General features: G+C 44.5%; 2 protein-coding genes across 2 annotated transcripts; one reads left to right on the top strand and one right to left on the bottom strand.

Annotated features, from left to right (window-relative positions):
- Positions 1-6,740: 6,740 nt before the first annotated feature.
- Positions 6,741-9,685, bottom strand: LOC133928193 (WUSCHEL-related homeobox 12-like). The gene is made up of 4 exons (XM_062374429.1): positions 9,568-9,685; positions 8,365-9,405; positions 6,857-7,098; positions 6,741-6,752 (listed from the first exon to the last, which is right to left on the bottom strand). The coding sequence occupies exons 1-4, from the start codon at positions 9,683-9,685 to the stop codon at positions 6,741-6,743; spliced, it is 1,413 nt and encodes a 470-aa protein (XP_062230413.1).
- Positions 9,686-15,627: 5,942 nt separating this feature from the next.
- LOC133929419 (ras-related protein RABA1f-like) lies at positions 15,628-17,309 on the top strand. Its single transcript, XM_062376166.1, has 2 exons — positions 15,628-16,102; positions 16,636-17,309. Exons 1-2 carry the CDS (start codon positions 15,885-15,887, stop codon positions 17,066-17,068), a joined length of 651 nt encoding a protein of 216 aa, XP_062232150.1. The 5' UTR covers positions 15,628-15,884; the 3' UTR covers positions 17,069-17,309.
- The last annotated feature ends 7,319 nt before the right edge of the window (positions 17,310-24,628 follow it).

Below are 24,628 nucleotides of genomic sequence, written 5' to 3'. Positions count from 1 at the left end.
CTTCTGCGCCCTGGCAATCAAACCACGAAGGGTCTCGGTCAGACCGCGAGGGATGGTCTTATTCTGAAAACCTTGTCTTTATTTTTTGTTTTCCCCCTTTCTCCTTCTCTTCTTCTTTTCCAAAGCCTAGGGGGTACTTCTAGTTAGGCCTAGACCATTTATGCTCACAAGTACAACTATACATGTGATGGAATCTGCGCAAAACATAAAACTATGGTGATTATGCTCGCTTAACCAAGATTAGGATTTTTGGGGTGTGACAATAGGCTTGTGCATGACAAGAGGAGGGTAGCTAAATCTCAATCTTCACATCAGTAATCTGTATACATCAAGATCAATTGTTCTCGGTCATGTCATATGTACGTGTAGTGTTACTTAGGTGATTCATTGATCGTATATATGTATGTATAGTCATTTAGTGGTTGATGTAAACAGAAATTTCAAAAGATATTTTGCATAGTACTGTTAGTCCATGCATGTTGGCGTAGATCATCAGTTCAACAAAAGTATGGCGTCGAGATTCATGATTATTGTATACATACTTCACATATGCATTCTCGATCTAAGCAAAACGGGTCATCCATAGCTCCACATAGTGGACCCTCCCTTAACCTTGTAGGATGTGGATCATCCAAGGCACATTAGCATGGCATACTCCTCCAGTTTGAATCAAAGTTTGAAACCAAACAAACTTCTAAGGACAATAGATGAGGCAAACTCGTTTAGGAATAACCAATTCATAGGGTGGTTGGAGTATTTCAGGATGAACTATAATGAATCTCAGTATTTGGAGTTGAGCTAAACAAAAAGAATGAACATATTCTATACCTCCTTCCTGTAATGGACCTAACCATAAAAAGAAAAAAAATTGGCCGATTCATTTTCAATTAGGTTTTGCTCTAACCAGTTTCACGCCTCACTTTTAGAGAGTTGATTTGCAGTACCAATTCATTTCTAGTTGTATGTGAAAGACATCTATTGCAGCAAATCAATCCTCCACCAAGCACAATCGAGAGGTTGGCACTCTATTTTTCTTTTTTACCCTGATACCTCCCTCGCCATCCACACCCACCCTCAACCCTCGCCCCATCGCCCTGTCACTTGTCTGCAAGCACCCTCGGTGAGCCCGAGCCCACACACCCCACCATCGCTTCCTCGATTTTGGTGAGCTTCATACCGCACTCTCATGCCGCCTTGCCCTCCTTTCTCATCTCTGGCGGCTCCTTGGCGCCAAATCCGTCATCATGAACCAATGCCATGCTAACACATCTCGTGTTGATGCTCTAGCCCCATCCTTGCCAATCGATCGTCGTTCATTACCCTGTCTGGCGGTGCCCGGCCACCTCGGTACCCCACCCACCAACCGTCACCACCGCTGGCCTGGCATACCACCATGGGCTTCCCTCTAAGCCTACTAGACTCCAATAAACCCCCACCCCGAACCCTAACCATCAACACCAAACCCTAATGTAATACCCGAAAATAATAATGATGATGATGATGATGATGTTACCTTTTAGATCGTTGCTCGGCTAGACAATCAGAGACCGTGGATGTGTAGATCTCGTCAAGACGATTTCATGTTGCTATCTAACGTCGTGTTTAGGCACTCGATGAGACAATGGCAAGCCCAATGAATTTAGACCGTTGGATATATTAGAAAAAAAAGGGGATAAGTCTCGGTGGGATCAGCTCCCACTCGATCCCACCTCCATTCGGCCAAACTCGCCTCAACCCTAGCCGCCCGTAACCCTAGCTGCCGGTGTTTCGGCTATCGCCGCCGCCTCCCGCCATCTTGGTCACCAGTGTTGATGCCTCGTGCCATCACGCGCTTGGCTGCCGTCGCCGGTCTCCCGCCACGCCATCAATAGGTGGTGCAGGAGGGGAGCAGGGGGAGTGCATGAGGGGAAAGAGCAGGGGGCTGGCTAGCTGGTCGGCCAGGAAGAAGAAGAAAGAGGAAGAAGAAAGAAGAAAGGAAAGAAAAAAAAGAAGAATGAAGAAGAGGAAGGGAGGAAAGTGGAAGAATGGAGGAGGACGTCTTCCGCAAGTTTGCTGGTTTTCCTTCGCCGTTTTGCGTTTTCGTTCCAAAGGTGATGTAGGACAGAGAACGACGACTAGAGGGGGAGGAATATGCACCTCACCAAATTCTTAGATAGGTTTTTTTTTTTCTATTTTCCTAGCCAACGCACATCAAAATAAAGAGCGAAAGCAAAAAACCTAGAGAAACATGAGAAAATCATAACGATCATGAAAAGACCATAGCTCAACTAGATGAATCTGAACACTAGGTTCCATGAGAAACCAATCCAAGTGCCATCGCTCACACACTCTTGTAACTTGATTAAAAAAAACTTAGATCTGAAGAAATGAGAACCAGCAAGTTGGTGGATTTAGAGGATGTGGATGGTTCAAGAATAACTTATATGTGATTATTATCCCTCTAGCAATAAGAATAACAACTTCAACAAGGTGGAAAATTTCAGCTCAACAACAAAAACAAAAATCACCATAAACATCGAAGAACTTGCAAACAAAGCAAGAGAGCCAATAGATGAAAACTAGATGGAGATAAACATAAGTATGGTAGAAACCAACTTCATTGCGAGCAGAGGAACACCCTATTTTTGACGGATTACAAAATATTTTAGCATACAAAAAGCTATCACCTAATACATAGGCTAAGCACTTCTATCTCCCTCTACTAAAACCATACCACACAACTCTCAAATAGGGCTCATAGGGCTCAACCATCCCCCCTCTATTTATAGCCTAGATTTCTTGAACCTTAAGTTTTCTAAATGGTTCTCAAAATGCACCTCTCTTCCAATACACTTCTACTACCATTGAGGGCATTTTTGTCCATCTTTTTCCTCATCCATCGTACGATCATGGCACCTTCATGAATTAACTTTGTGATGATTTCATGTGCACGTCACACTTTTCCATGGTTTTGAGGCCAAACCACGAAACTATCTTGCATGTTTCTTGAAGTGCGACTTACCACCACTTGCTTACACCTTAAGCAAGCCACCTATATTGATACGTGTACTTTATCTTATGATCTCAACCGTCAACAAGTCTCTCCCGCTCCCGATCCCTCAGGCCACCTTGCCACTTGACCAGCATCCCTTTCGCTTAACTTTGTCAACACGCCGTCTTCATCCACCATCTCATGCCTTGCTTGCTCTCTATGTGTACAACTAGGATCATCCTTAACTCTGTCTGACCTCCTTGATCGTCTAGCACCAAGCATCCAGCTTAGCCCCGATCATCCCGCCATCGACCATTAAGTTGCATCCATCACCTATACATGACATGATAAGCACAAACGTTTCTACAATTCTATCTCTAATTAGTCATAATAAAAAATCATGTATAAACAAGGTCATGCAAACCAAACTCAACTCAATTTAGACATTGCCAATGACTCATCACATATACATCAAGGTATATATCAACTTGATTTCTCAAGTGACTTCTTCATAGTCCTTAGAGGCTTGTAGGTAGTGGATTTGGTCGCCCTCGTCGTCGGTTGAGTGCTTTTGTTGGTCCGATTAGCGAGTAGTGCATCAGTTCAATTTGAGGTCTAATTGGTGTTGGATGCAAGTGTATGTCTATAATAGAAGTTGTAGTTCACATCGTAAGATGTTTTGTGGCGCAAACATTGTTCTTTTTGGGTAAGCGGTTTAGGCATTTTTGGCTTGGTAGTGTTGGTGTCCGGCGAAGATTAGCCCGTGCGTTGTGTCTTGTTCTTCAGTCTTTGATCGAGCTAGAGGAGATTCTGACTCGACGTCTAGTGAACTAGTTGGTAGATGCCCTTCTGTAGCCTTGGGTTGTTGGGTTACGGGGTTTTGAGCGTAGAAGTGTGCACCTTATTTTACTTTGTCGTTGCGGCGTCTTGGTGCTAATTGTGTGTTTGTTTAGGTGGTGTCACTCCAGGTCACCGATGAAGCCAAGTGAATGTAGAAGATGTTACGTTTTAACTTATTATTTGGTTGTCTCCATTCCTTTAATTGCATTGCATACATCTAACATGATGGACTGATTATAAGCTTGATATGCCACTTGCGGTTTTTTATTACTACATTATACAATTCTTGAAGTCTTAAGCATATCTTAAAGTTGCGTTGTTGGTTATGCATGAAGTATGTCATACATATGCATCTTATGCATTGAAAATTTTATCGTCGTTGTTTTGTCACGACCGTACTGGTGTAACACCGTATGTTACCTGAGAAGGAGTACAATGCACACCCTTACGTTACCTGAGGAGGACTAAGGGTGAGGAAGAGCATATAATGTGCATACATATGTAATCATATAAAGTTCTTTAATTTAATCGCATCATTGTTTTACTTTGCAAGGAGATCTTTTATTTTTGCTTATATATGATACAGTTGTGAAGGATTAAGCTAAAAGATGCTATAATGGTTGACGATGCCGTTGTTCTTTCTTAGACACATTTTCTAGATGTTGCTAGTATGTTTCGGTTCTAGTTTTTATTAAAGATGATTGTTTAATTAACTATGGCTAAATAGCTAAGCAAATTCGCTTGCTAAGATTTTTGAATCACACTCTTGCTTTCTTTCCAGTTAATTTTTGAGTGATGACGCGCATTTGGGATGGGTAGCTACAGTCGCTTGCACATTCACCTTTCTCTTTTGGTTAAATAGTTATATTGTTAGATGATGATACTTTGCTATGTGATGTATGTTTTGGCCCGTGGTGGTTTGGATGTGATTGAGGTTTGTTCCTCCATTGCTAGGATATATATGTTGCTTGTGTGATATTTTAAAACTTTTATCTATCTATGTGTATGTTTGCTGTCAGTTTTAACTGTAGTTTTAGAGGAGGTGTTGCTGAAATTTCCTTTAAGCTTCGATAGCCCTATAGTTTGGCACGAGTGACATTCGGGCTTGAGGTTAACAACTATTAACAACTCAACAATAGACATACATAAGCCATTGCTGAATAAAATCCGACAAAAAGGATCAATCCCCGCTGGCCCATCGTTCCGCCTCCTCCACAACCCGCTGCAACAGTTCGGCTGGCGCCTCGAAACACCCTGCTATGCAGCGTATGTTGCATAGCCTCCACATCATCAGGATCATCATCGATCGAAACTGCGGCTTTGTAGAAGTTTGGGCACCTCTTTGCGACTCCACAGTCACCAGTTGACAAACTGATCGCCAGGTGTGTTGGAGTCCGATGAGCAAGATGCGCCCAACGAAGCACGGGAACCATACCACGTTTCTCTGCGGCACGGGCAACTCAACAGGAGATGATCAAGGAGCTCCGGTTGCTGCGCGCATAAGGCCAACTCCAGCTGCAAATCCAGTGCTACAGTGTTTTTGATTACTGTAGCACAAAAACCTTCTCCAACAGCTACTCTATCCAGTACTACAGTACCACTACAGTGTTGCGGAGAGGGTACGGAGCTGCATTTTTGCCGGGGTCTTGTAGCAGTACACAATACTGTAGCAGTACTGTTCCACAGATGTTGACAGTGGGCTGGGGCGAGAGAAACACTGCTTTAGTACTGTAGCAACACTGTAGCTGTACTGTTTATAAAGGCTGACCGTGGATTTAAAAGGAGAAAAAGAGTAGTAGAAAGAAGGAAATATGGTAGCTGTTAAAGATGAAAAAATAAAGGATATTGTAATAGTGATAGAAGATATTATAATAATATTTTTAAAATAAAAATTTAAAGTAACTGCTGAAGATGGCCTAACGAAAATTTCCGAAGAAGCTCTTGCCACAGACCCGTCGGCCGGAAAAATCAGGTGAGGAGGGCTTCAAAACATGTGATATAGGAATTCCGAAGCGGAACTGACGATCTGAATATCAATGCTGGTACATACGTCGATGTGTGCATTGCATCTGAAGTGTACGTTGAAAGCAAGGATGCACGTGAACATCGGCATACTGAATTTGTGTTAGTGAAGTGGTTGTGTGCATAGTGCATTGTCGTTGTCATCGATCAATAGAACGTCAAAACATTTTTGCTTACAGGTGCAAATTACAGCAACCATGGTGAAGTCAAAGCCGCCCCAGCAGGCCCAATTGTCGCTGCAGGCACGCCCGCTGCTTGGCTGACGACGATCCTACCCTTTTTTAATTTGATTCTGCGTGTGAAGAGAGAGAGAGAGAGAGAGAGAGAGAGAGATATGGGTGCAGAAACGTCCGGTTGGTCTGCCGACGACCGGACGGAAGGGCGAAGTCGATCAGTCCTGCCCGGCCAGCTGAGCAAGGCAGGTTGCGCACGGGAGAGGCCTGTCCACACGTAACGTATGTTCCCTACACGGTTACACGTACCCACAGGTACAAGGTAGTAATTAATCAAGTCCACGAAAAGGACGCTGCACGTCTGAAAAATATCATCAAATCTCCCCTCTGCACGCTGCAGACCATACCATAGTTTCCTCCCGCCTCAGAGTCTCCTTTTTTTTCATCAAAAACAGAAGAGTTTCAGAGAGATCAAGAGTCTTATTACTCCGTAGTTTCGGTACGAAGAACTTTGGATGGCTTATTGCATGAAATTAAAACAAACACCTTGATGTTTTATCTGGGCTCAAATACAAAACAATACTAATATTTAAGCATGATACAAAGGAAAATAGCCAAATACAGATGAGCAGGTAGCAAGACTCCAAATGCATGCATTAGTAATGCCATGTCACCGACGTGATTAAGGGCTCTTCCATGCTTTGGCCGATCATTTCACTCGACGTGCAGCGTTCTCAGTTAGTCGCCTGCTCACAAGAACATGGTTAAATCCCTAGACTAAACGCTAATGTTCGCCGACTCATCATGAGCAGAAACTATGGAAGATGTACTCGAACGAAGGTTATATTACCAGCACATAGTAGAGAGCATCCTGCTGGAGCGGCTCGACGGTGACACCTGAGTCGTCGACGAGGACCGGGTGGCCGGTGTGGCGCAGCAGCACGGCCGCCTCGCCGAACTGCTTCACGTCGAGGCGCATCGCCGGGACGCTGAACTGCGAGGTGCTCGTGCACATCATGGCGTCCCTGACCACGGCCACCACCACCGTCGCCGTCGGCGGCGTCCCTCCGATCAATCCAGCATCCAACAGCCCTGCTTACAGATCAATAGAGGGAAATGAAATCAAACGTGCTGCAGCTTTTCGTAGCTGCGGCCATGCACATGTCCAATTAATCTTGGCAGAAGCTAGCTAGAAACGCCACCCTAGATGATGATGTGAAATCAAGAGCGAGCTTTCAAGCGTTTGCTTGGAGATCGAGCGGGAGAATAGATTTGACCACCGTCACTTCAATCTTTTCAACAAACGTACGCATGCATATTAAGGGCGTCTGATCTTTTTACCCCCTTGAAAGAAGCACCACGACAAGACTATACAAGGGCGCCATTTTTTACCTCGACCCAGACCCAAGTTGCTACTGTCCACTGAAGATAGTATCTGCTTCTGCATCTCCATGGTTCATCATTTCATCTCTCTATGTCTTTCCACATGAATCAGGTGGTATGGTATCACACTGTACTAGTCCAATTAACTGTGTAGAGTGTACATGATCTTTCCTAGTTCATGAATGATGACGATGACACAATCAGCATGTTTGCAGTTAAGCCATAAAGTCTTCTTTTAGAATCTTATGCTTCAATCTTTCTCCAACACTGCCATGGGTTCTTTTGCAAGAACATGTTCCATAGTCCTATGTGTTTAGTCCAAATGTGTACTGTACAATGTACCTCTAAATACTATATGACTTGCACGATGCTTTCCAATAAAAAAATGGAAAACAGCTCACAGATTTTGGTTCTTTCTACCTTCTACAGCTATCGGCAATGCATGGTTACCAACTGACAAGTTGCCCTGTATGGCTGTATACCCTTGTCACAGAAACATCGATCCTCTACGCATCAACAGCATGACAAGATCGGTGCATGCACAGGAGATTTTACATGCATGCCTAACCTTGTCTCATTGCATGGGACACACCCACACACCCCCCATGCATATGTTGGCATCCGATGTGATTGGAAAAAATTGGAGCCATCCCCATGCATGCAAGCTATCTAGCTGCTAGCACAAAAGACACGTCCCTTCTCTTTCACTCCTATCATCAAAGTGGCAAGTACTCTCCTCCCTCTCCATCCATGCCAAGCTCGCTAGAGCCAAGGCTGCAAGTAGGTCGAGACAGCCCAGGCTCAACGATGCATGCATGCACGACAGAACGAGGCGACCCCCCGAGAGGAGACACTTCTATGCACATGCTTACAAGCTTTGTATGAACAATGCATGTGAAAACCCAACAGAAAAGGGGGACAGACAAGCATGCATGATTTAAGCTATCTTGCATGCATGCACTGCAGTGCACATACCTTGCAACTGATCGGTGAGTACGGCGGTCGTGGCAGCCACGTTGCTCGGCGCAGAACTTGGAAGCATGGCCGTACTAGCATCTGCCGCAGCAGCAACAGCAGCATGCACAGGAGCGGCAAGAGGCGCCGAAGAAGTGGCAGCAGCAGCGGTGGGGGTGGTGACACCGAAGCCGTAGTGCAGTAACCCCAGCCTCGCCTTCTCGTCGTCCCTGATCACGGCGCTCACCGCGTCAGTCTTGTTGCTCAGCTCAGTACCGCAGGTGTTGCTCCAGTACTGGCCATGGCCAAGTCCCTTGGAGCAGCTTATGTCGATGTATTGTTGCCCTAATGCGTCGTTGCATAGGCCCAAGAGCACGCTGGGCGAGATGGCAGGCTGCATGGCCAGCGCGTTCGCATGGGCGCCAAGGACGCCGCCGAGCTCGGTGGCCGGCAGGTACTGGCCTTGCTGCCACTGCAGGAGGGGCTCGGGGGAGCCGATAAGCTCGGGCATCGTCGGCGGCGCGGCAGGCGCCACGAGCTGTCTCTGGTAATAGAGTTGGCGTGCGGCGAGAGCAGGCGCCGGCGCCGCCGTAAGAAAGTCCATGGGCGTCGCCGGAAGCAAGCCCTGGATGCCCGCCGCGGGAGACGTCAGCGCGACGGCCGGGTTCACCGACTTGCTCGACCCGGAGGACCTGTCGGAGGATGAAGATGAGGAGGTGGGCGCCACGGGAGCGGCGAGCAGGTGCCGCGGCGGCGTCACGGGGGCGTGCGCCGTCGACGACGAGCAAGCTCGCGCCAGGGCGGCGCGGCCGGACGGCTGCAGCTGCCCCGCGGCTCGCAGCTTGTGCTTGGTGCGGGACTTGCGGTTCTGGAACCAGTAGAAGACGTTGGCATCGCCGACGGGGCCGTACTCCTGCAGCTGGAGGCGGATGCGCCGGATCTCGTCGCGCGGCGGGTTCACCATGCCGGAGTTGAAGATCCCCTCCAGGATCCTGATCTGCTCCGGCCGCGGATTCCACCGCGGCCTCGGCTCCAGGCTCCTTCCATTACTCTCCTCGCACCCTAAGCAGATGCACAGCACAACAAAATTACACAACACTGTCAATGGATTCCTCATTCGATGAGAAAACTCTTCAAGAAACCAAACCCTAGGTACGTACTACCGATAAACATGCAGCAAGAAACAGTAACATGCAGGCAAGGGTGCACCATGTCGAGACATACTTGAGGACATCAAGGAGGACTTGCCGCTGCCGTTGTTCATGTCAGGCTGCGGCTGCTGGATGTTGCAGGCAAGGCTGGACCTGTACATGCTTGGCCAGTGCCTGTTCGAGGACGCCATGCTTCGATCTGTTCTGCTGCCCTTTTATCGACCGATTCCTGGTGGTCTTTCCCTTCTTGCCTCCAGCAGGCAGCAGGACAGGGCGCTGTGGTTTGTGCTCGATCGATCAGTGCTGGTGACTCGTGAGATGGTGAACAGGAAGCAGGGCCAGCCAGGGCCCAGGGGTGTCTCTACAGAAGTTGCTAGCTGCTCCTGTAGTCTGTAGACGAACAGTAGAGCAGGAAGAACCCTATGGATTTGGTTATGGCTCTTCTCCTGTTCTTGCCGCGGCTTAGACCACCCTCAAGGGAGTCCTTTAGAGGACGAGAATCTCTTCGCGAATGCATTTTCGCGGACGAGAATCCCTTCGCGAATGCATTTTCGTTCCCTTTAGCATTTTAACGGTTTTACTCTTATTACGAAGAGATTCTCAAGTCCATTCCATTAGGATAACGTTCTCTTTTCTTTCTCTTCATAAATTCTTTCGAAGAGTAACAGTTAAAGATAAGAGAAAATAAAGAGAACTAGAAACAGAAGAGAAATCAGAAAAGAAATGAAATAAAGAAAATATAGTTGATGATGTTATTATAATGGCCTCACCTACCCCATGGTGCAGTGCAGTGCAGCAGAGTCACAGCACACAGTTAATGCTACCACTCTCCTCCTTCCTTTTGTTTTGCTCCCTCGGAATTGTGCTTGTGCATGGGTAAATGGAGGGGACGGATGACTGGTGACCGATGAGATAGGGAGCAGGGTTTTTTTTAAGCCTCAGTATCTGAATACGCTCAAACCCACATCTTATCTACATACACACTTTAAGACTTACATTAGATCTATAAACTATACTTACACATCACACATCTACTGAAGAGATTCACAAGTCTCTGACTTCGCTAGTGACAGCCACGTCATCTTCTCATTGTGATTCATAGGAGCTCGAGGCTGTTCGGAAGAATATTTTAAGGGCAAGCCCTAGTGCATGCCACGAGATTGAGCCCGTGTAGGTAGTCTCCACATCTGGAAGACTTACAGGGTTGAACCTTGCACGGTGAAGGAAAATTTGAAGAGGTGCTTATTACAGTACTGATGGATGTGGACATGCCTAGCTATACTGTAGTATAGATGAAAGTATACTGTGATTTGATCCTTCGTCTAGTTTGCCAAGCAAGGAAGACATGTTTTTATCACTTTAGATATAACACGGTATCTAATACATAGATTTAACTACTATTTTTTATTAAAATATATTTATAAAATTTATGTTATTATGAAAATATTTTTTAAAATAAATCTACCTATGATTTTAAGGTTTTTAAATTAAATATTTTGAAAGCTATTGTTAGTCAAAGTTTTAAAAGCTTGATCGAGCATTTTTTAAAATGGCATGTATTTATGATCAGCTAGCTAGAGTATTATCTAAGTAGAGGTACTCTTGCTTCACGTAGTATGAGGTCTCGGAATAGGGGTTAATTAGCCATATGTGGTATTACTGAAATGCAGTTTCCCTAAAGAACTACTGAAATGCAGTGAAGACGTTTCTACGAATTATCTGAACTTTTATGTGATATCTGAAATTTGATGTGACACCTGACATAGAAAGTAGATATTGTTGTTTTAGATAGTGTTCAATCAACTCGAGGAAACTTACGTTTATATACATAAGGGGCTTCATTGTTATTGCATGTGCCATAATCTTGTCATATCATATAATCAGGAAAATGTTAGGAATGTATCATATACCATGTTGATGTTCTAAACCAGATAAATGAGCTCCAGTACTGACCTAACAGCATGTATGGGCAGATACTGAAAAACTAGAATTAGCAACCTATTACATCCCTAAAAGTTTCCTACAAGTTTCCAAATTTTTTTAGAGTTACAAGTTCCCAATTTGTTAGGAACAACTCGAAGACTAGCCAGCTAGGAGCGCAATTTAGAATTTACTCCTCGTCGTAACGTGTATCCATGCCAGTCAAATCGCAGCGTTAATGGGAGTGGCTGGAGTGGTCTTCATCCACCGCCCTAGCTACCATTTCCCCTTCTCCTTCAATTCAGCGCTGCGTGAGCGCTCGAGAGAGAAAGATACGTCCCTTCCAGATGATGACTTGCCCGATCTAACACACGAGCGAGGAGCGCCTGCCCGCACGAACGCACGCACGCACGCGCACGCATGCTTGGTTTCTTGTTGGTATTAAATGGCAATGGAGATGATCGAGCGGGAGAAGTGCCGGGCTCCAAGCGAGTAGGATCGAGTATTCTAATGGATGATGTTGGTGTGCAGACTGCGGAGTAAATGATGCAGAGCTAGGGGTTGAGGGAAAGCCGGAGGGTTGTGCGTGCGCGGGCGCATGGATGCGTGTCGTTTGCTCCCGGGGAGTTGAGACGATCGAGAGGAAGAAGGAGGAGGAGGAGACCGGGAAGACCGGCCTTTGATTGGGAAATGGCAGCGAGCGCGAGCGCAGCAGCATTCGGGGCCGACCATCGGCACGGGCGCACGTACGAGCGCATGGTTGCGAATGGATTGACTAGCGAGGAGGTGGTGCCGGTGATGCATGGCAGCATGGGTGCACGCGTGGTATGCTGCGGCGAAGTCCTCCCCGGGAACCGACTCGGCGGCGCGCACGTACATGTATGCGAATAATTAAAAATGAAATGGCCAGCCTCATCCACGGAGAGATCATATATGGTCACCGGCCGGTGAAGTCGCCCCGACACGCGAGACTTATTAAGAGTTAGATCAAGGCATCAAGCCCATCCATGCCTCGCCCGATATTCTGCTGACGCATGGCCGCGGGCGCCGTGCCACGCCACGGTGCCGGCCGGTTCTCCCTCGTGAAGGCGCACGCGCGCGGGGACGCCCCGTTCCGTAGCCCAAATATCGCCGGCGTCTCGGCCGTACGTGCATGCGCGCGCACGGGCGAAACCCACAAGACGACGACGACGTGCATTTTGCTCTCGGCTAGCGTCTCGCGTAGTCGCGCGCGTTCACGGTGTTCGGCTGGTCGCTGCAGTGGCACGGAACGCAGCCATCAGTGAAACCTTGCATCGCATGCAGCCGCGCACGGCCAATTCGTGCGTGCGCAAGCCGGCACGACTTGTGTGCTCCCCTGTGGGGGACTCTGACACACCTCGTAGAAACATGCATGGCAGCGAGAAGCGAGGCTGAGGCACTCGCAGATCTAGAAAGAAGAAGAGGCGAGCCATCCCAGCGATTGCAGTAATGACGGAGAGGAGCGTACGGCCGCCGCGCAGACTTGCAGCTGGAATTGAACGGTCGACGCCATCAAATCGATCCCATCGCTCGTGCGGTCGTGCCATGGTGCGCACGCGCGCCCACTAGGGACACACTTCTCCCCCGTTCTTCTCCGTAGCCTCTTCGATTCACATCACTTGATCACTCGCCATTGTTTATGATTGAAGTTGCCCAAGAAGAAATACATCATGCGAATAGCTTAAGTAGAGAGCGGTGACACTGTGACAGATCGAGTGTCTGCACAATGACAGTAACCACGCCGTACCAAACTGCCAGCCCCTGGCTGTCTCCGGCCGCCCTTCCGGTGAAGCACGAACCGGGAGAGCTTCTCCTGGCTTTTAGGGAACCAGGACCACAGGCACCAGGCCCAGCCAGCCATGGCAGTGCAGCTTGCATGCATGGGGATTAGACCGGCCGGCCGGCCGGAGACGTCGGAACGAATGACCAACGCGGGCCACCCTGCCATTCAAGGCATCTGCTTCAGGAATCTTTCTAGCTGCTGTTGCCGTGTCAAGTGCGACAGTATTTATGGTGCAGGAGACATGGAGGTGAGACAGCGAGGACAAAGTAATTGTGGGCGTTGCATGCTTGGGGGACACAAGTTCATACTTCATGACCATGGTTGCACAGTGAGAGGTAGTAATAGTAGTTTGGTTCCATCTCAAATCTGAAGTTTGTGGGTTAAAATAAAGTAGATTAAATCTATATTTTTAATCTAAAATATATAAACAAGATAACCTACCTAAACTGTCAATGTATCCATAGCTCCAACTCTACAAAATTTTAGAGCTGCTTAAAAAATTCTTAAAGCTAAAGCTATGCAAAGCAGACTGTTAGATGCATGATTTATCCTACGAAACATCTGATGGAGCTCACAAAATTCTTGCTTGATGTTCAAGAATGTTTAAGCTTAAGTACAACATGTACTCGTTTACAGAGCATCAGTTCTCGGTGCCCTGTTTGGTATGTGCTCCCAAGTCCCAGCTAGCTATATCAAAACCTAAACAATGTTAATCTTTCGCCGGCCAAAGTTGGGGCAGCCGTTTCAGCCTCCCAAGTTCGTAAGACAAAAAATCTGGGGGCCAAACTTTTCTCGAGGTATGGTGAAATATCGGTCCAAAACCAAATGGATGAATAACTTTTTAAGCTCAGCCAAATTTTGGCTTGGCGCAACAATGATAAAAACTAGAGTAGAGTTAGGGAACTTTTGCCAAATGGTGGTTTAAAGTTTTTAGTTTTCAGAGTGATTATATAGTAATGATTATCTAAAATGATGTAGATATTAGGAGCTGAAAAAAATTAGTTTTCTCTTATTCACTTCTCACGAAAACGCCTTCACAGAATTTATACAAGAGAATCACTGAATAATTACTTTCAACCACAAAATTATTTTTCACATAGAATCGTTTCTCTAGAGAATTTAGATCATAAAGAACTTTATCAAACGGACTCATTATATGAAATCTAATTGTAGGGAGGGCTCAGAGCCGTAGGGGAGAGATCTCGACTCCATCTGAGTGAGACCACCGCCATGGCCTCCGGCTATCCGTGCACATGCCCAGCGCTTCCACTCACTGATGGTCATTTACTACGTGATCCCTCGCAAAACTCCCCAACCCCTGAACCCAAAAGGCACAGACTCCTCCCAGACCACCCGCCACCAAAAAAGAGAGGCCGAGGTCTGTTTGGTTCTTAGGCCCAATAGGTCACAAGCCAAATTTTGGCCATGTATAAATTGGGGCAATGCTAAGAAATGTATAGATTACAATCATGCTAAATTTTTTAAAAACTGTGAGTATGATATATGGGATCTATATATAACTAATTTTTTTTTGTCATATAGTCAATATGGGTCTTAATTTGTAGATTTAATTAAAAAATGCAACGGTGCAATCAGATTAAAAGTCGAATGCTTGGTTTAGGAGATATTGTGATTTAAATTTGTTAATCCAAAGTTTTTGAAATACATGTAACTAGGCAGCTGCCACCTCAGCCAGTGGTGAAGCCAAATGCTGGACGGAGCCTTGCTATGTTCCTCGTTGTCTGTAGCTAGGCCGGTCAAAAAAAATTTAGACATGACCAAAATTAGCCCCCAATCAAATAGAGACCAAATTCATAAACAAGATCAAAATTTAACTTAGCTTGTTAAGGCTACAATCGAAACACATTCTAAAATTTAGCCTAGTCTAGAAAATTTTGGGCTACCCAAACCTGAGCAAGATCTGGGCGTCCATTTTGCTCGCCCGAGCTGCGCTGGGCAGCCAACGCCCATGACAGTCTGACGTGATTGGAGAAGAGAGGGTGAGTTGCTTTGCCTTGTATGACATTAATTGTTGGATTAAAAACTTTGAAACGGATATATATATATATATCTTAAATCGTGGTTTGGTTCTTTTTTGTTTGAACTTTCGTGCTCTTTATAATTAAATCTACAAATTAAGATCCATATTAATTATGTTTGAATGTTAAAATTTTTGTTACCACGTAAGACCCACATATCATACTTATACCAACATATTTAAACATAGTTACAATCCAACTGCATCATATTTTATTAAAATCTGGTCATACACTGGTTTTGAACCTAACTAAATTTTATCTTCGGCACACTAGAGTGCTAAACCAAACAACCCAAAAGCCAACCGGGGCACGGCCGTTTTGCTCGTTTCCCCGCCCTTTTCCACGTCCTCCTCACATCGATCTCCGCTCGGCGTGCGCTCTAACCCAACCGAGCACGACGCCCGCACGGCACCGAACGTGCGTACCCCCCAAACGACACCAAGGGAAACCAAACAAAATACCGCGTCCGCGTGCTCCGCCCTTCCCATCCGCTCCCTCCTCGTCCTCCTCCTCCGCCGCCGCCGCCCCGTGCAGCACCCCGCCGGCCCGGAAGCAGGGAAGGGGGGGCCGAGACCCGTCAGCGTCTCGCGCTGCGCAGAGTGCGCTTGCAGCGCCCGTCGGAGGGGGATGGCGTACCGCGCGGAAGACGACTACGACTACCTATTCAAGGTGGTGCTCATCGGGGACTCGGGCGTCGGCAAGTCGAACCTGCTCTCGCGATTCGCGCGCAACGAGTTCAGCCTCGAGTCCAAGTCCACCATCGGGGTCGAGTTCGCCACCCGCAGCATCCACGTCGACGACAAGGTCGTCAAGGCCCAGATCTGGGACACCGCCGGCCAGGAAAGGTACGAACCCCAGATCCATGTGCGCTCTTTGAGGCTCATCGATCCCCTTCTTGTTGTTTGAGGGTCTGATTCCTCCATTCCTTAGCGATTGGTATCTCTGCGTCCTATGGATCTCTGTAGCTTTGGTCGGTGATCCTTAATTGTTGGAAATTTTCCTATTTTTTTTAATTGTTTATGCAAATGGACACAATTGAACTGCTTGGATCCTTGCAAGAAAAATTGAAAGAATCTGCACTCATTCGATTCGTTGCCTTCCGTGATTGCACCTACCATTTCTCAATCTATCACATTTCTAGCAATCAGATTTGCAGTTAAAGATTGTGTAGGACCAGGAGCTGATACAGGCTGGTTTGTTATATATGTAATCACGGACATGTAAATCGAGGATAGAAATCATAACCATAGTCCTGTGCTGAACAGTTAGATTGATTTGTGGCATTGATTCCTGTGTTTGATAACGATTGTTCATGCGACTTTTGCCGTTCAACCATTTTTCGCATAGCAACTAACCATCACTTCTGCTGCTTCTGCAGGTACCGAGCCATCACAAGCGCATACTATCGTGGAGCAGTAGGGGCACTCGTTGTGTATGATGTCACACGGCATGTCACCTTCGAGAACGTGGAGAGGTGGATGAGGGAGCTCAAGGATCACACGGACGCCAACATCGTGATCATGCTCGTCGGGAACAAGGCGGACCTGCGCCACCTCAGGGCCGTCCCAACCGAGGATGCGAAAGCGTTCGCCGAGAGAGAGAAAGCCTTCTTCATGGAGACGTCGGCCCTGGAGGCGATGAACGTGGAGGGCGCTTTCACTGAAGTGCTCACCCAGATCTACCACGTCGTGAGCAAGAAAGCCCTCGACATTGGCGACGATCCCGCGGCGCCTCCGAAGGGGCAGACCATCAACGTTGGCGGCAAGGATGATGTCTCTGCGGTGAAGAAATCTGCCTGCTGTTCGTCTTAGCTTTGAATGCTAGAATATGCACTTGAGGTTGCTGATACTTTTTGCATCAGAGGACACAGGATGTTATTGCAATCATGGTCCTCATCTGTATTCATGTGTTACCAAGTGTCTCGTGTTCATTTTGCCATTTGATACATTAATTAATTCATTCAGGACTTCAGCTTGATGGTATAGTTTAGGGATATGAAAAAGTGTGCGGCTATCAGATTTTCACACAGCCCTTTTCTGCCTTTTGCTTTCATTTCTCGATTTGTATACTGTTGCTTTCCTGCCTAGCATAGTTGCATTGCTATTACAATTTGTTTCCTTTGCTAGACTGCTACTGTGCTGAAAATTCATGATTCCTATCTTATGAGTTACAAGGGTGCTAAGTGGTACTAGGATTCTCCATTTTTCTCCCGTTCTCCTTGCATCATGTTGATATGCTTTGCATGGCAAGTGTTTTTATGTGCAGTATGTGGCTGTTTTGAGTCAGCAGCAGCAGTATCAGCAAAGCACGTGCCCGGTAAGAATTGATGATGTATAAGGCGCGAATGCGCGATGTAGCACTGCATGAACTGCAAATGCAACACAAGTGCTCAACACCGCAGGATATAATACAGATGCAAGATACCAGTGGTAACATATGTGGAAAATACTGCTACCATAACTAGAGGAGGACATTACGTAGGAACGATATCAACGACTAAAGGATTGGGAATAGACGTCTCAATAGATTTGTTATGAGATTAATAGTTTTCTTCTATTTGATCACTCAATATATCTCTAAAAAAAATAGCAAAAAAATTGCACATATCTAAAAAGTCCGGAGACTCTGGAGATGGGATCAGAGAGTTCGGAGTTTCCGAGAAAAATTAAAAATTAAACTTGAAAATTCAATAAAAAGTGGGTCTCATGATTGGAATCGAACACTAGCTTCTACAGCAAATCAATCTATGGCTCATCCCCATATAAAAGTTGAATCTTAAAAAAAGATCACTTAAGGATTAAAAGATGAACACCGGGTAAAAAAGATCTCCAATATAATGATATAAAAGTAAGGGAATACAAGACCATGTATATGTGAATTTTATATAATTAGCATCAAGAAGAACAACCTCACAAGGTGTTAAAATTTTAGCTAAAAAATAAAAATCAACATAAAAAAAAACTTGCACACAAGGCAAGGGAAACAAGAGAAGGAAACTAAAATGAAGGGAATTCAAGCATATGTACAAAATAAACTTAATTACTCAAAGAGATCAACTATATTTTAGACAGATTACAAATATTTTTCTCTCAAAACTCTCACATATTACATAGTCTAAGCACTCATCATACTCTCCTCTAAAACCCTAGCATAGTGCTTTCATATAGGTGATACAATGGGCTCAAATGGTTGGTTTCTCCTCTGCTATAGCTCTATTTCTCTATTTATAGACCTAGTAAACTTGACCTATAAGTTTTCTAGCTTTTTTTTCTTCAAAATACCCTTTGCTTGTAGTACACTCCTATCAACCCCGAGGATATTTTAGTTTATTTTCTTCTCCATTTATCAGACGGCCTTGGCGCCTTCACGACTTAGCTTCGCCTCAATGCAAGCTTTACGATGGTGCCACATACTTCCCCAATCCTCCCACGGCTTTCAGTTCAAACCGCGAAACCCTACCATGCTTCTCAAAGCATGACTAGCCGCCACTTACTTTCACCTGAAGCAAGCACTCTGATCATGACGTGTGTCCTTCGTCTTGCGACCTTGACAGCCGGCAAGTCTCTCCCACTCCCGATCCCTCGAGCCGTCTTGTCATTTGCACCAGCATCCCCTTTGCTTGACTATGTCAACACACCGTCTTCATCCTCCATTTCATTTTTTGCTTGACCTTCGTGTGTACAGTTAGGATCACCTTTGACTCTGACCGTCCTTCTTGATCGTCCGGCACCAAGCACCCGCTTAGCTCCGATCACCCGACGTCGATCGCCAAATTGCATCCGTCACCTGCACACCTTGAAACAAGTAAACACATTTCTCTACACTCTAAAACATCTTCAGGTTAGCACAAAATCAAAAAACTTCAACTCAAAGCATATCCTACAGAAAATATGAACACCGAATGTTCTGGTATGTTCTGATCCTAAACACTGGACCATCTAGTGGGTGTAGGACTATTTGTTCCAAAAAAAAAAATTCTCTCTATAAGAAAAGGTCCGGTGAAAGCTTTCGGTGATCTCATGTCTATCACCGGATAATCCAGCGTGTGCTAATCCACCGAACCATCCTTCTGCAACCTCTCTGCAACATAAGGTCCGGCACATTTCCAGTGTTCACAACTCAGCACCGGACTATCCGGCACACATAATCAAACTTGACGCCAAAAATCTTCTCTCTGCAGAAAATACTCCAACATTCTTTGAGTCAATCACCGGACCATCCGGTGTTTGCTTCCATTTCTGCATCAGCACTGAAAATGCTCCAGTGCTCACTTCATCGCAACATCGGACTATCTGGTGTGGTAAAAAATCAACACACTGGATGCTCCGGTTTGGCATAATTTCCTGGACACTGAAACTGTCTGTTCTAATTTAAACTTTAGTTAGCCATAAACAAAGATCACACACAAACAAACTCATGCCAACCAAAATCATTTCAATTCTAACGTTATCAATGACTCATCACATGCAAATTAAGACACATTTTAACTTAGTTTCTCAATCTCCCTCTTAATGAGTACATTGATAACCCTCAAAATATAAAGATTTGGGTTTGAAGAATTGAAGCATGTCCAAGTGAACAAAACTCGAGAAAGAGTAAGAACTATGTCACTTGGCATAAAAAAGATTGCAAAAGACCGAAGAGAGGAAAAGATAAACCACAAACCTCAAAAGAGCAAAAAAAAAACTCAAAGACTCAAAAACAAATGCTCCCCTTGATGAATGCATATTTTTCATTTTTCTTTGAGGTTTGTTGCAAATATTCTTATTTCTCTTCCTCTGAATCATATTTATGCATATTCTCATCTTTGTGCATATGCTCTCCCCCTTTGGCAATGCAAACATCAAGGATATATTATGAGCATGAAATCCTAAATGAGTTTTTACAAGTATATCACAAAGCATTTACGAGAGCTAGAAATGTCAATGGGCTCCAGAAGGTAGAATGTAGAGCTCACAATCGCATAGAGGCTCAAAAAGAGACAGTGACACAAGAGCATGAAGCTTGACAAGCTAAACCCGAAGAATTGGTTGACGTATTTAATTTCACATAACCGAATCATTTCCAAAATGACCACCATATAGGCATCCACTCGTGCCGAGGCAATACAAGCATTAAGAACTAGCCAATTTCAACCTCAAACTAGGCAAACAAGTATTGGTGATAGTAGGTTTTGCAAACGCTCACATATGAAATCAAGACTTATATTGATCAAGTGATTAAAAAGAATTTAACAAGTAGGCACATTTCTTTGAATTTTATTTTATCCTCAAGTTGCCTCTAATCCAAGAAAAGTGTCGCGTGACTGGGTACTATAAACACCTTGAGGCTTTAAGACAACCGTATTGTATCACATTTTAGCACAAGAGACTTAATTTTTTATGATTATTTATTTTGCACAAGTTATCAAGATAGTCACAAGATCAAGTTATGTAGTACCTTTGTTACATGAGGAACACATATTCCCCAAGGTTCTATCATGAGTTAAACATTTAACAAAAACAGAAAACATAGTGCAATGTTCCTAAATCCAATGTCTTGAACCAAGAAGACCTATAGTAAAATATTCATTAAACTAGCCTTAACATAAGTATTGACTAAGTCTAAGCAATTATAAACATGATGATCAAGAATGTATCATTTTATAGCCTACATGATTCATAAAATTATCAAATTTCATCTTAAGGAAAGCAAGTTTGTTTTAAATGTATCATGTTAAAGCATCAAGAAGAGCTAAGATTAAAATATTGCTTCACACAACTACTCAACTTAGTCCAAATTCAAGTCTAGCAATCGAAAATGCTAAAGACATACAAGTCAAAGCTCAACTACTATAATTATCTTACAGAATGAAATGTAATGCAAATGCAACAAAAGTAAAATAGAGTATGTACAAAGTACAACTTCCTCTCACACAATATCATAAGGATGATACACACCAAGCTCTCCACTGAAATAAGCAAATCTTGCACCATCTAGAGGCTTGGTGAATATATCAGCTAGCTGGTGTTAGGTATCTATATAGCTCAATTCAATGTCCCCCTTCTCATTGTGGTTTCTTAGAAAGTGAAATCTCACATCTATGTGTTTGATTTTGGAGTGTTGAACTAGATTATTAGCTAAACTTATGATACTGGTGTTGTCACACAAAAGTGGCACACTTCTGAAATTCAACCTAAAATCCCTCAAAGTAGCAACCATCCACAAAATCTATGAGCAACAGCTAGCAGTAGATACATATTCAGCTTCAGCAGTAGACTGCACAACGTTAGACTGTTTACGAGAAGACCAACACGCAAGAGAAGTACCCAAGAAGTGTCAAGTAACAGATGTACTTTTCATGTCAATTCTATAACCAGCAAAATCTGCATCCAAAAAACCTTAAACAGAAAGCAAAAAGGAAGCAGAGAACCAAAGTTCATACTTGAGAGTGTGCTTGGGGTACCTCAAAATGTGTTTTACCGCTTGGCGGTGAGACGTCCTTGGTGAAGCCTAGAAGCGAGCACACAAGCAAACAGCAAAGTGGATGTCGGGACTTGCCGTCGTCAAGTATAAGAGAGAGCCGATCATGCTCCTATACTCTCGCTGGTCCACCTCCTTGCCATCTTCATCTGGATCAAACACGGTCGAGGTAGACATCGATGTTGCCAAGGGCTTCAAATCACTCATGTCAAACTTCTTCAGTAAATCCTTAGTGTACTTCGTCTGATGGAGGAATGTATCTTGCTTGCATTGCTTGATTTGCAGCCCAATGAAGAAGTTGAGCTTGCCCAACATCGACATCTCAAACTCCCTGATCATAGTTTTTACAAACTTGGTCACAAGTGCATGAGAAAACCACCAAAAATGATATCATCCATATATATCTGAACAAGTAAGAAATCATTGCCATGCCTAAGAGTGAATAAAGTTTTATCAGCTGACCCCATCATATACACATGTTCTAGCAAGAAAGAACTAAGTCTATCATACCAAGCTCTAGGTGTCTGCTTAAGCTCATACAAAGTCTTTCTAAGCTTGTAAACTCTATGTGGGTATTTAAGGTGATCAAAGCCTGAGAGTTGTCTAAAATAGATTTTTCTTGAATGAAACCATTTAGAAAAACACTCTTGGCATCCATCTGATATAACTTGAAACCCATGGATGCCGCGAATGCAAGAAGTATTCTAATGGCTTCTAGCCTAGCTACGGGTGTAAAGTTCTTTCTAAAGTCTATCCCTTCAGCCTAAGTGAAACCCTGAGCTACTAGTGTAGCCTTGTTTCTTATTACAGATTCATCCTCTCCCTATTTGTTTGTGAAAATCCAGTTAATTCCTATGGTGTGAACATTAGTGAGTGGCTCTATAAGGACCCAAACTTGGTTTTTCTAAGTTTTTAAGCTCTTCATGCATAGTATTGACCTAACTCAAATCAGATAAAGCATGTCCAACATCATGAGGCTCAAAAGAAGCAACGTATGCAGAATCAGTAAAATGAGAATAAGAAGCAGATTTGGATCTCGTTACCCTCTCATTGATGTTACCGATCATCATCTGTGGAGGGTGTCGCCATTGAATGTGTTGAGGGGCCTCACGATGTGAGTGTACCTCCCCCTCAAACACTGCTAGTGCAGACTCGAAAGCAACTGAAGTGGAAGTAGAGGATGCAGGACCCTCTGCTAGAGTAGAAGAAGCATGAGCTACCTTTGGAGCAAGTGTGGTCGAAGGAAGTAGTGGGTCATCCTCATCATCACCAAGAGCTGGAAGGTCGCCATATACAAAGATACTCTCACCCATCTCCTGATCACCTGCACACTCAAGGACAAAACTAGCACAGAGGGTTGACTCATCAAAAGTCACATCATAAGATTCCATGATGGTGTTAGTGTTAAGATTGTAAACCATGTAAGCATGACTATAAAGAGAATACCCTAAGAAAATGTTATCGAAAGAACGCGACTCAAATTTGTCAAGATTGCCACGCTTTAGGATGAAGCACCAACACACAAAAACTCTCAAACGCGAAACCTTCGGCTTCCTCTCAAAGCGCAACTTATAAGAAGTCAAATTCAATATCAAGCACACAAAAAATCCAATTTGAGATGTAGCACGCTGTGCTAATAGCCTCAGTCCAAAACTTTTTAGAAGTCCTATGCTCATCGAGCATTATCCTAGCCATCTCAACTAAAGTCTTGTTCTTTCTCTCAACCACGTCATTTTGCTGAAGAACGCGTGGGGCAAAAAATTGATGCTCAATGCCATGCTCAAGATGGAAAGTATTAAAGAGATAGTTCTTGAACTCGGTGTCATTATCACTGTGAATTGCTTTTAATGCACCAGGGAGTTCCTTGAGCAATCTTAAAGCTAAGCTCTGAAAGTATGAGAACACTTCATCCTTACTCACAAGAAATAAGACCCAAGAGTAGCAAGAGAAATCATTAATAATGACAAGAACATAACACTTTCCACCCGCCGAACGAACCCGAGAAGGACCAACAGTGTCGATATTGAGAAGTTCTCCCGATCGTTTAGTCATCACCAGATTGATTAGTGAGTGGGAGGCAGTAACCATCTTGCCATACCGACAAGGAGCACAAACAAAATTCTTCTCAAATTTGATCTTGGACAATCCTCGGATCAAGCCTAGGGCACTCAAACGAGTAAGCAAATCAAATCTCATATACCATAGTCTCCTATGCCATATCCAAAGCTCAGAACAAGGTTGAGCAATCAAACAATGAGAAGAACCAGTAGACTTAGAAAAATCAGCTCCAAAAACTCTCCTAACTCGAGAAATCTTGCAAATCAAAGTACCAGAAGAATCGAGAACTCAAGAAATATCACGTTTGAAACGCACTTTCAAATCCCCATTCAACAATTGAGATACCGAGAGAAGATTGTATCCCAGATACTCCACCAAAGCTACATCATTGAGATTGAAACTCTCATTCACCCTTAACAGACATTTGGCTTTCACCCTTTCTTTCCGATCATCCCTGAATGTGATGTACTCATGTCGCTTCACGGCGGTGAGGCTGGAGAACCATGATGAATCTCTGGTCATGTGGCGTGAATAACCAGAGTCAATGAGCTACTTGTTATACAGGCCTCCACCTGTCACCTACATATGAGAAGAATAATATGTGGATGGCTCAATACTGGGGTTAGTCAAAAACCCTTGGGAATCTAGTACTGGGTCGTCCGCCCTGAAGTGGTAAAAGCAAGTGCAGATAAAACAGGTCTAGTACGCTGAGGGTGATTACCACGATGAGAAAAACGTGATCCACCAAAGCGCTGGGACTCAAAGCCTTTTACATGTGGACCAAAACCATACGAGTCATGGCAAAATCCACGCCGGGCAATATCTATAGGAAAAGACTGAAAAGCGCTAGG

This window comes from Phragmites australis, chromosome 9, assembly GCF_958298935.1.
Source record: "Phragmites australis chromosome 9, lpPhrAust1.1, whole genome shotgun sequence".
Classification (NCBI taxonomy): Eukaryota; Viridiplantae; Streptophyta; class Magnoliopsida; order Poales; family Poaceae; genus Phragmites; species Phragmites australis.
Note: the sequence above shows the minus strand (reverse complement) of the source record. Positions and strands in the feature narration are given on the sequence as shown.

Excerpts from the sequence above, each read along its gene's own strand:
- LOC133928193 (XM_062374429.1), bottom strand. The coding sequence starts at position 9,685 with ATGGCGTCCTCGAACAGGCACTGGCCAAGCATGTACAGGTCCAGCCTT. Across the intron at positions 9,406-9,567 it reads GTCCTCCTTGATGTCCTCAA|GGTGCGAGGAGAGTAATGGA; the intron begins GTATGTCTCGAC and ends GCATCTGCTTAG. Across the intron at positions 7,099-8,364 it reads ACTCACCGATCAGTTGCAAG|GGCTGTTGGATGCTGGATTG; the intron begins GTATGTGCACTG and ends ATCTGTAAGCAG.
- LOC133929419 (XM_062376166.1), top strand. The coding sequence starts at position 15,885 with ATGGCGTACCGCGCGGAAGACGACTACGACTACCTATTCAAGGTGGTG. Across the intron at positions 16,103-16,635 it reads GACACCGCCGGCCAGGAAAG|GTACCGAGCCATCACAAGCG; the intron begins GTACGAACCCCA and ends CTGCTTCTGCAG.